General features: G+C 40.6%; 2 protein-coding genes across 3 annotated transcripts; one reads left to right on the plus strand and one right to left on the minus strand.

Moving 5' to 3' along the window:
- The first annotated feature begins 653 nt into the window (after nt 1-653).
- LOC124488621 (beta-2 adrenergic receptor) lies at nt 654-2,712 on the plus strand. Its single transcript, XM_047051331.1, has 2 exons — nt 654-729; nt 1,049-2,712. Exon 2 carries the CDS (start codon nt 1,213-1,215, stop codon nt 2,221-2,223), a length of 1,011 nt encoding a protein of 336 aa, XP_046907287.1. The 5' UTR covers nt 654-729; nt 1,049-1,212; the 3' UTR covers nt 2,224-2,712.
- Nucleotides 2,713-7,998: 5,286 nt separating this feature from the next.
- Nucleotides 7,999-16,171, minus strand: ndufaf6 (NADH:ubiquinone oxidoreductase complex assembly factor 6). 2 transcript variants are annotated; one of them, XM_047051333.1, is made up of 9 exons: nt 15,923-16,122; nt 15,493-15,596; nt 14,796-14,918; nt 14,548-14,604; nt 13,912-14,014; nt 12,885-13,018; nt 11,901-12,002; nt 11,602-11,658; nt 7,999-9,245 (listed from the first exon to the last, which is right to left on the minus strand). In XM_047051333.1, the coding sequence occupies exons 3-9, from the start codon at nt 14,880-14,882 to the stop codon at nt 9,117-9,119; spliced, it is 669 nt and encodes a 222-aa protein (XP_046907289.1). In that variant the 5' UTR covers nt 14,883-14,918; nt 15,493-15,596; nt 15,923-16,122; the 3' UTR covers nt 7,999-9,116. The 2 variants fall into 2 exon arrangements, with proteins under 2 accessions (XP_046907289.1, XP_046907288.1); XM_047051332.1 differs by having other exon boundaries at nt 8,003-9,245; nt 15,497-15,596; nt 15,923-16,171.
- Nucleotides 16,172-16,334: the final 163 nt, after the last annotated feature.

A 16,334-nucleotide genomic window follows, 5' to 3' on the forward strand; every position in this document is an offset into this window, starting at 1 on the left:
AAGGCTGCGGTCCAACAGTTTCTTCCCAACCACCGCTGGCCTCTTCAACAAGGCTATGTTACACTATATGTTTTTATTGCACTTTAAGTATTTTTTATATTTTTTGTATTTTTATATTGTATATTATGGCCATTTTATATTTCACATTCTTTATTTTATTCTTAGGATTAGTGAGACTTTGTACCTTTAGTATAGGTAGACTACATATTTAAGTTAAGGTGGAATGTATACACCTTCCTGACAAAGTAAATTCCTTGTCTGTGCAAGCTTTCATCAAATCAAATCAAATGTATTTGTATAGCCCTTTTTACACGCAAGCATGTCACAGACGGCTTCACATACGCCCATAGAACTGCCCCTCAACCAACCTAAACTCTTAAAGGGTTTAATCGCCATGAAGGCTTTTCTGATTCTGATTCTGAATCTGTGTCTGAGGCGGAATGATAACCATCAAACACCTCAGCCAATGGGGCTTCAGATTGCCTGCGTAAAAGAATGAAATTGTAATGGCACTATTACATCCCTCTGCAGGCTGGGAAGGCAGACATAACTTTAAAGCCTGGCCGACTACACTGGATTCTCTCTACAATCCTAAGGTTGGAGTTTTAGATTATCACATTTAGGATACTTCCGAATTTTGTGAATTGCAGGGTGATTATTCAAGATCCGACGGATCTTAATCACAAAGCATTGCTCTTGATTGACCGAGGGAGTTAAGATGATTTCAAGGTAAGTTACCAGTTATGCCATCTCATTGCACTTTCTCTAATTGTAACTTTGCTCTATATAACCATCCATATCAGTAGATTATGTACCTAAACAGTCTGAGTATAATATTAAAATGATTTAGTTTTGGTTGTTTAGTTTTGGAAATTGTAGACCGGTAGGCTATACCTTGAATACAAGTTACATGTTGGATACCAGCAAGGATCACATCATGTAGTAGGACTGTCATGCTGCTGTATTTGCTATATTCCATCTGTTGTCAGGCTTAAATATGATGTCACCTTTTTTTTCTTTCCTGTAACGGCTCAACCACGCGTGACAGCATCTCCATGCAAGAGCAAGCGCAGAGGGCGCGTGCCATGTCCTGAAGTCAAGTGTGGTCATTCCAGCTGCTCGTGCTGTAGCATGCATTTAAGAGCGAGGGCGTCATCTACGTTATTGCAAAAGTAACACAATCCCATGGGCGAATCCTCATAGTGACCAAGCATGCTGAAGGGACTTGAACCGGTAAATTGCAGCGTGTGTTGCTGTACACTGGCCAGCAAAATTGTAATGGTGCTCTTTATGGTGCTTTTGGTTTTCGCTATCTTGTTTGGAAACACTGTGACTTTGGCCGTGGTGCTAGGGACCAAGCACTTCCACACGCCACAGGGATATCTCAAAGCGTCTCTGGCGGTGGCAGACCTGGCGGTGGGAATTTTTGTGGTGCCTCTGTCTGTTTACGCAGAGGTGTCACTCATGTTTAACAACTCCTCGCCGGAATGGACCTTTAACAATTCACAAGCGTCAACCTTTCACCCATGTGCTGTCATCGGTCCCATATTTGCCGGCTGCACTTTGGTGTCGATTACGACTATATTTCTTCTAACCATCGAAAGGAGCATTGCAGTTTTGAGACCATTACACAAGGAGTCGGTGATTACGCGTAAACGGACCACAATCCTTATTATTTTCTCTTGGGTGGGGAGTTTTCTGTTGGCAGTGTCTCCAATGATTTTCAGCAATGAAATTGCCCTTGAATACAATCCATGTAGCAGGATGTGCAATTACGCAATTGGTACCATAAGCGAGTTCCCGACCCGAGCTTGGAACATTCTTCTACTGTTCCCAGCGTTTGATTTCACTCTCTTAGGGGGGACTGTGGTAATAAATATAATTTCCCTGTCGACCATACGCCAGCACTCAAAGCGCAGAAAACATCTGGCTGAAAGTGACAGCCAAAGTGTCACAAAACCCACTTTTTCCGACATTAAAGCCGCTAAAACCATCGGGACACTGACGCTTGCATTCACAGCATCTTTCACGCCTATTGCAGTCTTTGTCGTTGGAAATGTAATTGGAAACGAATGGTGCAATTTCTCTTTTTTTGCTTTTTGGATATTGGCCACTAATAGTTGTTGGAATGTCATAATATACAGCGTCAGAGATCAGAAGTTCAGACTCCGAGCGCACCAGCTTTTCATACGCTCACAAACCAAGAATGCCTCTAAAACATGACATTCTTTCATGATTAGGCTATTTGACATTGACTCAGTCAAGTCGAACTGATATTACTTTGCAGGAGGTAGGCAAGACTACTAAAGACGAACTGAGAACTATCAGTGAACAAGTGAAATTCATGAACATATTCCCAAGTGCGCGTTTTGGCTAATGGCAACGCTATTTCAGACGGTCACATTTAAACCATGACCCATTTGCATGTCTTTTAGATTGATGTTGTGAAAATGTAACATCATGAATGTGTTATTGTTCCGGGTATATTGTTCTGTGTTCAGTGATGTAATACTCATAACCCGTTGCAATTTGTGAAATGGTTAAGGCTCCCTATGCTGTTTGAATTGGATTTGTGTTCAACTCGGAAACATCATTGGCACCCATTTTCTGCCTCAACAATAAAAATATTTGCTAGAATTTGTCAGACCCAAAACGTGATGTCTCATGCTTGCGCGCACACACGATGTCCATTAAAGGAGAACCCAGGCTACACCAGTGATTCCAGTCTTAATCTTGAGTCTTATTTTTTTGTAAAATTGTCATAATCCCGTATGGCAGATTATGCATCAGTGCAGAATTCTAGAGCCTTTCGGTACTTCTTATTTTCTCTCTTAGCCCTATGTGGTGGAGCAGCGGCGTGCCATGCCTGCAGCAAGGCAAAAGGGTTGCAATAAAATAGCCTGCATTTCACCACCACTAACCCCCAAATCATGCAGCTGCCCACCTCTTTAGGCAAGAGTAAACAAAGACAACGGATTTTATTTTTTTTATTATTTTTTCTTACTACGCTTGGTGACATGGTTTGCAGTGTGCCAGTCACGTTTTTACGCAGATGGCTGTTATCCCCGCAGGAAGGGTTTGTGCTTTCATAGCCACTGGGCTAAATCGTCCTAAACATGCTAGCAGAATAAATGAGTTTACTAAGGTTTTAGCACAATTTTAGCCATCTAGGAGAATCTACTGCCTATTAGCTGACCCTAGATGTAATCTTTTATGAGTGCATGTGGAATTCACAATATGAAACATAGTCGAATATTTAAACTAAATGTGTAGGCCTATGTTTTTTTCAGGAATTAGTAAATTAAGTTACTTGAAAATACTTAAGATAAAAAAGGTACTGCAAATCCACTAAAGCAAACTAACTTGTAAAAAAAGAATAACCAATTTAATACAAAAAAAAGGTTTAGTTAATTCATTCAATTCAAAACCCTTCAAGGGCTTCCAAATGCATCTTAATAAATCACCAAGTCAATCAGAAGTCAATTAAGACAATCAATTTAAATGGTAAATGGCAATGAGCACAGGTGTCAATTAAGAGATCACACACAAAGCACAAAACAACAACAAACAAATGGAATGGTTGACATTTTTAAGCACACATGCAGGACCCTTACCATGAAAACCTGTGTACGTGTGCCCTGTCACTAATGTGTCCAATTCATTGTTTGCTTTGATGGATCAAGTATTAAAAGCAAAGAAAAAAAGATTGTGTACGGTTTTGAAATAAAGACACTTGTCTTGTGTAAATGCTTTGGAAATAATTTATATGCGGTGGTGGAATGGATTCTAAGTTTATTCAGGTTATTCAAGGAACAGAAATGTTTCACTGCTTAGTGGCAAAAAACAAGCAGTAAAACATGTGCTTTATTCATAAGGATTCGAGGGGTGGTCAAAGCAGCTCATAGTTTACATTTGACTTTGTTAATCCACTGAACAACAGGAACAACAGGAAAGAGGGATTCACAACTCTATGTATGTTCCATCTGAGGATGATTACCGACAGCGTCTCATAAAGCATGGCACATTTAAGCTTTAAATGACATAGAATGATGTGGAGTTGATGTGAAGTGTACATGCTTGAGAGACAGCTTAAAACCTACATAAATTTAGTCGGAATCCTTTCCATTATGTAAAGTGTGCACTATTTTGCCAGCTATAATTGCAGCTCTGTAAACAGAGACACACACATCATTTATAATGCAGGTAACATAACTAGTATGCAAGTTTAGAAAAATACACTGGAATTACATCAAACTATCTGCAATTGTCATGCTTCTCAAGCAATTGCTTCTCAAGTTCTTCTCAGGTTTGGTCTCTATGCACACTGGAAGAGAACCAGGTAGAAGGACAAGACAAAATCTGTATTTCACATTCGTCTTTCTCCTTGACATTAATTTTCATTCCTTTCATTTAAAAATAAATCCATAGGAGTTCACAAATGAAACTACTTTTATGAAAGTAAACCTTAATATATATACCCTCTTCAAGTGTGTAAGTCATCCAGAACATATCCATTACAACAACAACAACAACCTCGTAGCGGTAGCTCCCATTATGCACTAATAGACTCCATCCCAGCAAAGGCCACAGCGTTCTGTAAATGTTTCCTTTGAGTTCTCACTTAGCTCACCCCTTTATGGACTCAAGAGTCCTTACGAACATTGTTATGTTCATGAAACAAATGTATTCATCTTTTATAACTGTGGATTCCAAAAATATGCATGTCCATACTTTTTATAATAAGGGGCTACAGAGAGAGCCAGCTATGACTGGCGACTCAGGACAACTGAATAGTTCACTTGTGTCTTAATAAATTGCGTGCTGTGCAAGATGGATATTTTGGCTCCAAAATCTAGACATAAAAGGGAATAGATGATGATGAACTACCAAAAAAAGATCTATGTGCGGTGGACTGTAGAGCTGGAAGGTCAGTTGGAGCCATACTTATCTTAGACTAATCATCTTCCATTATTTATGGATATTATTGTGAGACCTAAGAATGGGCATTCCATCGCTAATTGGCAGGTATTGAGGAGGATAAGCTTGAATAGATTTTCATGGAAAATGGTACAGTTGGTCGACCAACTTAAATCAAATTTCCAGTGTCTATATATTGGGTCCACTATGAATTCCTTCTTTTCCTGGGACCATAGCTGCCATTTATAACAGGTGTCTCATTTACTACTAGGAGAAATAGTTTCAATATTTTCCATGCAAGCCCTGGCCGCTCATGATATCAGTCAAATTGTGGTCTGTCAATTGCATCCATTGCTCAAGCATTGCAACACGCTGTATTACACAAGCATTTCAGAGTAGCGAAATACATTCCTGCTTAAGTCCCTTGGGGTCCAAGTGAACAGATACAGAACAGAATTGATCAGCCTGTACATACTGCATTTGAGTTTCCAACTGGTTCTAATGAGACCGGATAATGCATTGGTTCACCAAGTCTCAGAAGGCCCTGCTTCCATGACAGTGTTTTTAGGGAGAGAAATGTGGAATTAACCATGTAAAACAGTTTGGATTATACCAGCACCTGTTTCAGGATGATAAGACCCTATGCTGTGCTTGCATCGAGAAGCGCAACTCATTCGAAGTGTGGAGCTCTTACAGATGCCCACAGAGCCATGCAAAACACATGTGGTGCGGAGAAGTCAGACCCCAAATGTAATGAAATTGCCTTTGATGGTCTTAGGAATATTGAATGTATGCTAAACCACAACAACAAAAAACTGAGAAACATGTGCCAAGACACATGCAAGACAAAATGAAACACATGACTATGTTCCCATCACAAACCCCAAACGCTTATTCCACCACAATAATGTGGAGGAATAACATGTTTTGTACAGTCAACTTTCAAATATCTGTCAAGTACATCTTAAAGTTGAGAAAATATTTGGGAAACAATAATTTCTTTCAAAAACAGAATGATAAAATGTGGTGAGTTACTGTGTGTGCAAACTGAAAACGACGGGGGGACAAGGTGTTCTTATATATAGCTTCTCTCCTCTGGAACAAACTAAATGTTTCAATCTCAGGAGGCTGGTGCTGTCTTGGTGCTTTGGGCTGCATCAAAAACCTTTATTTTTATTTCGTCTTACGACTGAACTGCTGCACTAGTTCACACTTAACCGGTGTGGACCTCACCCTTACTGTTATTGTAACTGTTTTGTCTGTTCGCATTCTCCTACTTCTCTCCCCCTCATATGCACACATTTCCACAACATACCCTACTCCTAGGTAAAGGGTTCAATTGAGAGACCAAACTCCCCTCGTCATCTTCACTTTCCTCTCAAATATTTTTCAAGATGAGAATCTATAAAATAAGGGAAACTATAAAAAAGCTTACTTAATCTATTTTACTTTAAATTCTTGGTGGTTGGATTATTTAACTCTTGTGTAATCTTTGGGTCATTGTGACCCTTCAGTCATTTTGACCCCCCCCATGTGTTGCAACAACTTTACCTCATACAAAAATAAAGTGAAGCATTTACTTTTAACCGTCGGGCTGTTTCCCCCCCCCCCCCCCCCCCCCCCCCCACACACACACACACAGCGCGAAGGTTAAAAGAAAATGCTTTTTATTTGTTTTTGTATTGGGTAAAGTTGTCACAATGATGGCTTGTGACAACAAGCCATTATGCATTGCTCATTGTGTTCATTGTGACCCAAAGGCAGCACAAGGGTTAAGTAAAGAGCTGTGTGAGAATGCAGTTCACTAATCAATACTGGATATTTGATAGAAATAATTGATTCATAAAGCAGATAATCTACAAGAAGATGGGGTAGGATTAGAGGAGAGGTTCCCTGTCCCTACTGTCTATGACCTTAAACTTAATAAAGATAATCTACAAAACCAACAAGTAAGCCATGTTCAACCCCCATCCACATGCGTGCCTCCACATCAAGAGCAAAAAAAGTATCCATGGGGGGAGGAAATAATATTTTGATCTGTCAAATGGGTTTTGTAGGTAAGGGCTAGGTATGACGAATTCTTGCTATTGAGAGATTGTTTTGCTTCAAGAACAGTAGTAGGGGTTGTTTGTCAAATCCTCTGCACTCATATAAAGATTACAGCTCTTTGTGATGTTGCTCTGAGAGTGCTTACTTTCAAGCACAGGGGGTTAGGAAAGGACCATGGCTACGATGGCCGTTGCTGGTAATTACATGGTGCAGAACCATCCTAACAGTTCACATTAGTTGACAGGATAAAATGCATGCCTCCTACTTTAGCAGCTGATCACTTAATCGGTGATAAAGCCAGAGAGGGTGAATGAACTTGTCCCCTCCCCCCCATTTTTACTTCTTACGAGGACAAACCTCTGTCAAGCCATTGACGACTACCGTTAAGTAAATAAGTACAGGGGTATATTAATATGTTCAATAGTTTTCCACTATTTAATTCCTTATCATAAGGTTTGGATTTAAAAAAAAACTTTGGGTGAGACAATTTGCCAAAGAACCCAAGACATCCTATACTTACAAACTTGCATCCTACTTGAGTGTAGTGTATTTTATAGTGTAAGCAGGTCAGCGACAACTCCAATGTATAATTTAATGCCTGTGTGTGTTAAGGATTTTTTTGATGGCAGAACATGCGAGGCACTCAGCCATCTGCATTTGAATGCTTCCATTTTTGTTTGGAGGCAGACATCATCCTCACAAACTGTGATTTCTATAAAGACAATTACTTATAGTTAAAAAAGTGTAATTTTTTTCTCTCCCAAAACTCAGTAAGGATAGAGTTGTTTTACAATATTAAAAAGTGAATCAGGAAGGGAGTCAGGTGGCTGAGCGGTAAGGGAATCGGGCTAATAATCAGAAGGTTGCCAGTTCAATTTCCGGCTGTGCTAAATGATGTTGTGTCCTTGGGCGAGGCACTACTTGCCTCTAGGAAATGACCCTGTACTTACTGTATGTTGCTCTGGATAAGAGCATCTGCTAAATGACAATGTGAAAAAAAAATGTTCTTCATTAGTGTGGACACATCGACTGTGTTGCACCAATTTTACTTCTAATGATGGAGGAATTTAATTATGAATATAGGACAAAAGGTCATGGCCATCTCTATGCTGTCAAACATTAGCGTCATCATTGAAACAGTCATGATCTTGTTGCTGAACTGAATGATGACGAGCCAGACAAGGGGCACAGCAGGTCCCATGGTAAGTACTAAACCTGTAAACAAATTATTTTGAGAATAAAACCTGAAAATTAATGTAAATGTTTGAGGGTACATTCTCTGCGTATGGAAAAAAATTAAGAAGTTATTGAAGTTATTGTGAATGGGTGGAGAGCACCTTCATGGCCATGGGTACACAGAATGATGTCAGCGGAGAGCAACAGTGTCAGTGTCATGTTTCAAAGACACCTTTTCAAACTGCTGGGTAATTTAGAACAACATTCTGTGAAGAGGCTTAAAGGCAGTCCTTTTGATGGCCAAGGACTGAGTTAGTTTTGGTGGATCAAAGTTTTAGAGTGTGGAACACAATCTTCAAAGACGTCTATGGTTTTTTCTGCTCTTGAAACATTACTTTTGCCTACAGACCTTTGACATGGAAAAGGTTCAAATTATAGTTCTAGGTTTCTTCTTTATAGAAAAGCTTTCAAAAGAAAGACTAAGAAACTAAATACACAGCTACATTATTTATTGGGACAAACATCAGTGCTTCTGTCTCCAGTGCAGTGTCCTTAGCTCAACAATCGTGCCTTACTTCGGATACTTGATGTCTTAGTCTAAACAAATTGTTGTACCTTTAATCCAGCTTTCAGGTCAATACGGATTGTTAAAGGACAGCTTGATTTGATACCATGATTGGAGAATTGGCTGGTTCTAGGTAAGTAAACCACTGGTCCGAAATGCTTCAGGAGCCAGCACTTGTACATGGGAGAGTCCAAAAACACAGATTAATACCAGAGCTATGACCCTCCACTTTCTTCGACGATAAATGGAAGTACGCTGGAATTGGTGGTTTCGTATCAGGCATCCTGTTCTGTCTTGATGAAACCCACGCGTACAGACTGGTGTACGGAAATGCCAAAACAGAGCTGTCCATCAGCATGGTAACCTTTCAAATAAATTACCAGAGCAAAGAGTAAGGGAGTCATTGACATCAATAGGTCTTCTTCCAAGAGCGTATGTAGAGTTGGATGGGAATCAAGGGGTTTCGGTTCCTCAAGCTCGGATGGAACACGTCAAAGTCTACCCTCCGTACTCTCTGAAGGTAGTCTTCCAATACCACCTAGAGCAAAATGCAACCGGAAAACAAGACAACAAAAAGACAGGATTCAGACACAAATAGAAGCAACAACTGGCATAACATGGGTTGTTTTCAAATTGAAAACTCACTTGAAACCACAGTCCTTTCAAATATTTCCTGTGGAATCTAATGACAGAGCATGATCCAGATAAGGTTTGACTTTGATGTAGCAGGACCCTACCTACCTTGCATCAGTTGAACGCAATAAGCATTCATCAGAACTGATAGAATAGGATTCCTTTTCATGATCAAGAGGTTTCAGGCCTTTTTTACCTCATGAAACATCTCTGCAGAAATCTTTCAACTGATCTGAATTCCTGATTAAACGTTTGTTGTGAGGTCTGGCGTTCCTTTCTGTCTACTTGGGTGTTCTTACATTGACCAGCATGATACAGTGAGAAAAAAAAGAAGATTTGATCCCCTACTGATTTTGTATGTTTGCCCACTGACAAATAAACGATCAGTCTATAATTGTAATGGTAGGTTTATTTGAACAGTGAGATACAGAATAACAATTAAAAAAATCCAGAACACGTATCTCAAAATTGTTATAAATTGATTTGCATTTTAATGAGTGAAATAAGTACTTGACCTCTCTGCATAACAGGACTTAGTATTTGGTGGCAAAACCCTTGTTGACAGTCACAGAGGTCAGACGTTTCTTGTAGTTGACCACCAGGTTTGTTGACCACTTGCTGCTGTTGTAGATTAGTTGTAACTGACTTAAAACTATTGTACTTGCTGTGTAATATAATTTTGTTGCTTGCTTTTTTGCACAGGTACACCCTTACACTTTTCAAGGTTCATGTTGTTTAATTGTATCTTGTTTAACTACAAGGTCTTACGGTTATTCCCTTTGGGACCTATTTAGTTTTCACAATGTGTGCTTCATATTTTAGTTACCCGCAATGTTTGGGGCTATCTCGTTGTTATGATCAGTGACCTATGCACTTTTGTAAAGCTCTCTTTTGGAAGTCGCTTTGGATAAAAGCATCTGCTAAATGCATAAATGTAAATGTAAACTGCTTGGCGAGGGTCTTGGAGCCCATTCCAGCCTTGTGTAGGTTTACAATATTGTCCCTGACATCCTTGTACAGCTCTTTGGTCTTGGCCATGGTGGAGAGTTTGGAATCTGATTGATTGCTTCTGTGGACAGGTGTCTTGTATACAGGTAAGCTCGTTACCTGTATACAAGACACCTGGGAGCCAGAAATCTTTCAGATTGAAAGGGGGTCAAATACTTATTTCACTCATTAAAATGTAAATAAATGTAGAACAATTTTGACATGCGTTTTTCTGGATTTTTGTTGTTATTCTGTCTCTCACTGTTCAAATAAACCTACAATTAAAATTGTAGACTGATAATTTCTTTGTCAGTGGGCAAACATACAAAATCAGCATGGGGGGGATAAAAAAAAATCCCCCCACTGTACAATACATATGGGTTGGGGAAATGAGTGTGTTATAAAGTGCTCCAGTTATGCCCTTGACACACAAGGCTAACATGGTGGAAAACATTATTCAGGGGCTAAGAGAGTGCCTTTTAAGAGCTGGAACAACACAGACACACAGTACTTTCTCTGGTTCTTTTTTTAGAGCTTGGCTTTGTGAGATAAGTATCCTAGATGGAGAGAGTGAGAGATGACGAAAAGAGAGAACACTTGAAGCCAGGTGGTTTATTGCCATCGCTTGGCTGCAGTTTTAACCCCCCCCCCGCCGCCCACCGTCATCCGTCACTCAACTTCTCTCTCTCCTTCCCCTTCGCATGTGTGATTTGTGGCTAATGCTCACATATACTCCCTAGGTGGTGTGTGATGATGTGATTAAAGGTGGAGCATTAGAAGGTCTGTCTAGCATTCCTACTGTGAAGAGTTGAGGCTACAGTGAGTTCCCGCTGGCGAGCGACCATCATCCGGTCGACCAAACAGCCACGAGAGATCACTGGACTGTCATCACAAACTAAAAGGTGGGGGCAAGAAGCAGGGAGTACTCAAGGACTAAAAGCACTCAATTATTTGACATGCTGAGGGGTGTTTTAGCCATCTTTAATGCTACCGTTTAGTGACTAGGGAATCAAGGGATTATAGGTAATGTAGAACTGTTAAAAGGTTATCTTTTGGGCACTGTGTTTTACTGGTCATGCAAGCAGTTACAGTGACATCACAGTAGCAACACGTGCAGTAACGATTGCATTGTGTACTCTGGAGATGTATTGATCATTCAGAGCACTTCCTCTGCATGATATTCACAGAAGATCCTTGAGACCTAAGAGCAACCCCACAGCTGACTAACTAAACGATGCGGTACTGACGGTGTGTCCTGGTTATTGTTATCCTACCGTTTGTAGGAAGGCCGGGGTGGCAGCAACTGGAACGTTCTTGCTAAAAGACCTGGCCTGGGGAGACAGAAGGAAAAGGGACTACGATGTAAATTAAACTTTAATTAGGCTGATTCATGTCAAAACACGGATTAATATAAGCCAGGTGAGAAGAGGTCTCGATTTATGTGAAGCCAATGACGCTTAAAGCCAATACATTTTAAACAAATCCCCGTTCCACTGCATTAATCTAAGAGTGATGAATGTTTTTTCCTCTCAAGTGAAAAAAAGTGAGTCATCATTTGAGTGGAAATACATACATGTTGTAGGTGAACATGGGCTTGACTGGCAATGTCATAGATGACATCTCTGACATGCTGCTCGCGGTTTCCCCGGATAAAATCTTCCTGGGAGGCTCCATGCTGGTGGGTGACACACATACACACACCAAAAATGGGTATGTTATCATACTGCAAACAAGCCTGTGATATGTTCAATCGAAACTGAGAAATAATGGTGCTTTTCATTTGCACATTATTTATCAGTTCTTCAGTCATGCAGAGGGGTATTTAGATCTAAGCAAACTCTTTGTACTGTTGCAGAAAGGGCTTCTGTGCCTCAAGGCTTCCCCAAGGCTGGTCTGAACACTAGCATTTCTAACTAGCTCAATGACAACGCATCTATACTGAGGCACAGTCTACAAAACAATGTCTTGCCAAATGCAGTACATTGTGGTGTACCACAATGTACTTACATTTTTAGCTGACATTTTCATTTGAGTTATTAAACTAGAGGTTACACTCTTTAAAACTACAGAATATTTATATTCCATGAGTTCCATTACTTTGTACACAAGCAAAAATGAAGGTTCCAGTGGAAGGACGGGGATCTCCTTGACCAGTCGGCAGAATTCTAAAGTGTCACATTTGTGGACATGAAAGCACCACTATCTTCCACCGTTTCACTTAAGAATTACCTGAGTTAGAGCTTCCAAAATAATTGTCAAATGGTCATAATTGGCACATCTCAAGGCACTCTCCTTAACGAGATGAGCAGAGAAGGGAAACCACAGGTTTTAGCTATTTGAAGATGCTGAACGTTTGAGGGTAGAGTGGACTCCTTCAATGTAACAACACTGTGTAATGTAACCCCTTCAGGTACATCACTGGTAATACAGCGTAAAGAATCAGAGGGACTCTACAATCTCACCAACAGTGACCGAGTCTTTAATAAGAAGTGGACGGGTCCACTCACACAGATCAAAGTGTTTCAAATCAAACAAGGAGGGATGTGGTCTGGCTCACCAGCATGCAGATGTCCATGGGCAGGTAGACCTTGCGTCTGCTGCTGTAGTAGGGCGTGGCTCGCAAGCACGTCACGATGCCATGGGCCTTCCCGATGTGGCTGGCAGCATGGTCTGCATGGACGTTTTTCACACCTGGACACAAACAGAGACACACTTGCTCACGTTATCATACTAATGTTTAGTATACTGTGTAATTTAGTCCAGGAAAGAAAACTGTTGTATCATCGTAAATCCTAACGGCATGCAGTGAGGCTATGAGACACTTCCATGACTCACTACACACAATTACAGATTGTAGTGCGTAACACCTTAACATCTGCAGTAAAAGCTGCCCTCTAAAGAGCAATTTACTTAAAATGACGGAGATGGCGTGCAAAAGGTGATCTAAAAGTAGACACATTTTTCAGAAAACAAAATGCATCCATTTTGTGAAATTAACGACGACATCGGCAAAGTTGAATTTTGTCTCGTAACTGAAAAGTCAGACCCTCGTGAGTTGTAATTCAACAGAACGAGGTCAAAGATGCTCTGATCCATCTCCTCCCACCGAGGCGGCAGACACCAAGTGCCACTGATGCATACATAATTGACCCCAGCCACAAAGCACACGCTTTGTAATGTTACGGAGGGGGAAAGGCTTTCATGTCTTCCTTTCGCAAAAAAGAAAATGGTTGTCTGACTCTTCCACTTAATTAGCTTTCCAGCATAGCGAGCTCCATCCAGCATTAGGTGATCTCAAGGAGGGCACGCTACATAATTAGCGCTCACACAGGAACGTGGGTGTAACACTTGAGACGAACATGGGAGTTTGGCCTTGCTTCCCTGTCTCACTTTATCTCACCGCGCTCTCTCCCTCTCCCTGATAGAATCATACTTTACCTAAGTCAGGGCAGGCTATGCGAAACAGGGCGCAGTCATTAATGTGGAGGAACACAAAGTCTTACACATCTCACACAGCCAGCCAGATAGACAGGCCAGACACACAGACAAACACTCACACAAATATAAAGGATGGTGCCACTTACCTAGACTCTCCAGGAGGAGGTACAGTAATGACGACTGGGTGTTCTCTGAATATGTCTCCAACTCCTGCAGAGTTCTGTAGGCTCTGTCCTCCATATCTTTCTCCTGTTGGCATCAGAAGAGGCTTACATTCTGTGCAGAAACACAACACCCAACTATGCCAAAGACACTGGGGTGTTTCATTGTCACTGTTTTACCATGTCCAAACATCTCTTGTAGTAAAGTCATGAAGTAAAGGTTAAATTTGTCAACACTTTAAATTAAGGTTATATTAACTACCATGGAACTACATACCTAATTGACATAACTTTGTAATTATGTAGCAACTGCTAACGGTATAGTGATAGTAGGATTAGTTTAGTGAAACTTGGTATGGGGGTGGTTGGGCTGTTAACACCGGAAGTTGGACATTTGGCAGTGTATGCTTACATGGATCTTGTTTTTGTTCAAAGTCTTTACATCCTCTTGCCCTTCTCACCCCTCCCCCATACTGCACCTTTTTAAAACGTATACAATAACTTATACCACTAACAACTTTATTGCATATCAATTATGTACCTACAACGTTCTTACTGTAGGAATTGCTATGCAGTTACAAGGTAGTCAATGTAACCCGAAGTGTTGCTGTCATTTCTTACTCGTTCAGTGATGATCCTCAACAACCATCTCTTGGTCAGGTAGTGTTTTCTCACAGCCTGAAGAAGAAGAAAAATACTACAGTAAAATATTTTTGCATGTTGCACATTACTAATAAATGAACAACACTGAACAGACAACCAGATCATCACCAGGTGTGCAATTTGAAAATCTACTACTATGAAGACCCAGACGACAAATCAAAGTTATTTCTTTGATCCCCCGCACCCCCTGAATAATACAGACTTACCCTCCATAGTTCTGCGCTGACAGGCTGCAAAGGGGGGTCATCCTTATAAATGTCGTCTATAGCAGCCTTCCAGAACTGCATTCGCATCAGACCGATAGTCTTCTGGGTAACTGAATCTTTCACCTTGTGGAGGGAGAATAGAACAATAGGAAAATAAATCACCTTGGATTTGAAGATGTCCATACTACATGGTACGCAGGCCAGCAGATGTATAGAAGGAAAGTACCCTAGGGGTTACCTTTTGGAACGCAGAGCAGAACTTCCATAAACACAGCCCTTTAAAACTCCCCTGTATTTGTATCACATTGATGTTCAGGAAGAACCATGACCTTTGCTAGGAAATGCATGCACATGCAGACAACACCTTGTTGCCAGTTTGTAGTTTGTCCCTTCTCAGACTGCTGTGGTCCTGCCCACCACTGCTGACCAGAAGCTCAGATCAAGATTTCTAGCCAATTTTGCACTTGTCAAACTCTCAGGTCTTTACTCCTGCCCATTTCTCCTGCGTCCAACACATTCATTACAAAAACAGATTGTTCGCTTACCATGGAATCTACCCAAACCTCACAAAGTGCCCTTTTTTTTGGAGAACATTATTGGCTTAACCTGTGAATTGTCATAATGTTTTGGCTCATCAGTGTATAATATAAGTCTCAAAATACACCCTCCAGTATATGCACAAAGAGTGCAGGAATACCTGCCTGAGCCAGCTCCACGTTGAAGGCCCTTAAGGCCAAGGAGGAGCGCCGTGCTTCCTCTGGTAAGAGCAGGCTGCACACAAAGCCATCATAGTCTCGAGACCTGTGACGAGAACAGGAGAGTTAGGATGTTGAGGGGGCTGTGAGTTAGCTGTGATGTTGCCAAGCTGAGAAAAAAAAAAAAAAACGTACAGTAATCAGTGCAAATATCAAAAGCCCAGACAATGGCCCGGAAATGTCCACAGACAGAGCAGATTGTCAGGGTCGTACATCAGTAAAAGATCTGTACTGTGATGTATACTGCAGCGAATAAAAGCACCAAATTGACGTTTTCATGCTAGTTTTGAATGTGCAAAGATGACGATATCACAGTGCCACAATTAATTTGATAGCTAAACTATGCTACTGTACTTTCAACATATACTGTACCTGACAACATCGATACAGTATTTTTCGTTTTGTTGCAAGTCTGTAGACGACTTCGTTGACACTTTTCGTAACGTCACTTCTGTAGATCGATGAAGACATACATTGTGTGGCCATATCTTTCTTTGGAGAGAGTGCAATAAAGCTTTGTTACTTGTCAATAATCCATGCTTGACAGTAAAGCCAGATGCCATGTTCACAACATACCCTTCAACTTTCACCTTTACCTTGTGTAGCAGAAATAAAGTTCCTCCAGTGTTTTATGTTCCGCTTCATAGATGTTGCTAACATTACTCCGTGACTGAACATGATCATTTTCAAATATAGAGTCATCTATGTACTATGAATTTTGCAGTAAATGCATGTAAAGCCTTAACAATTTCAAGCCTTTCTACAATTTAATATTTTCATACGA

The sequence above is a fragment of the Hypomesus transpacificus genome, unplaced genomic scaffold, assembly GCF_021917145.1.
Source record: "Hypomesus transpacificus isolate Combined female unplaced genomic scaffold, fHypTra1 scaffold_149, whole genome shotgun sequence".
Taxonomy (NCBI): Eukaryota; Metazoa; Chordata; class Actinopteri; order Osmeriformes; family Osmeridae; genus Hypomesus; species Hypomesus transpacificus.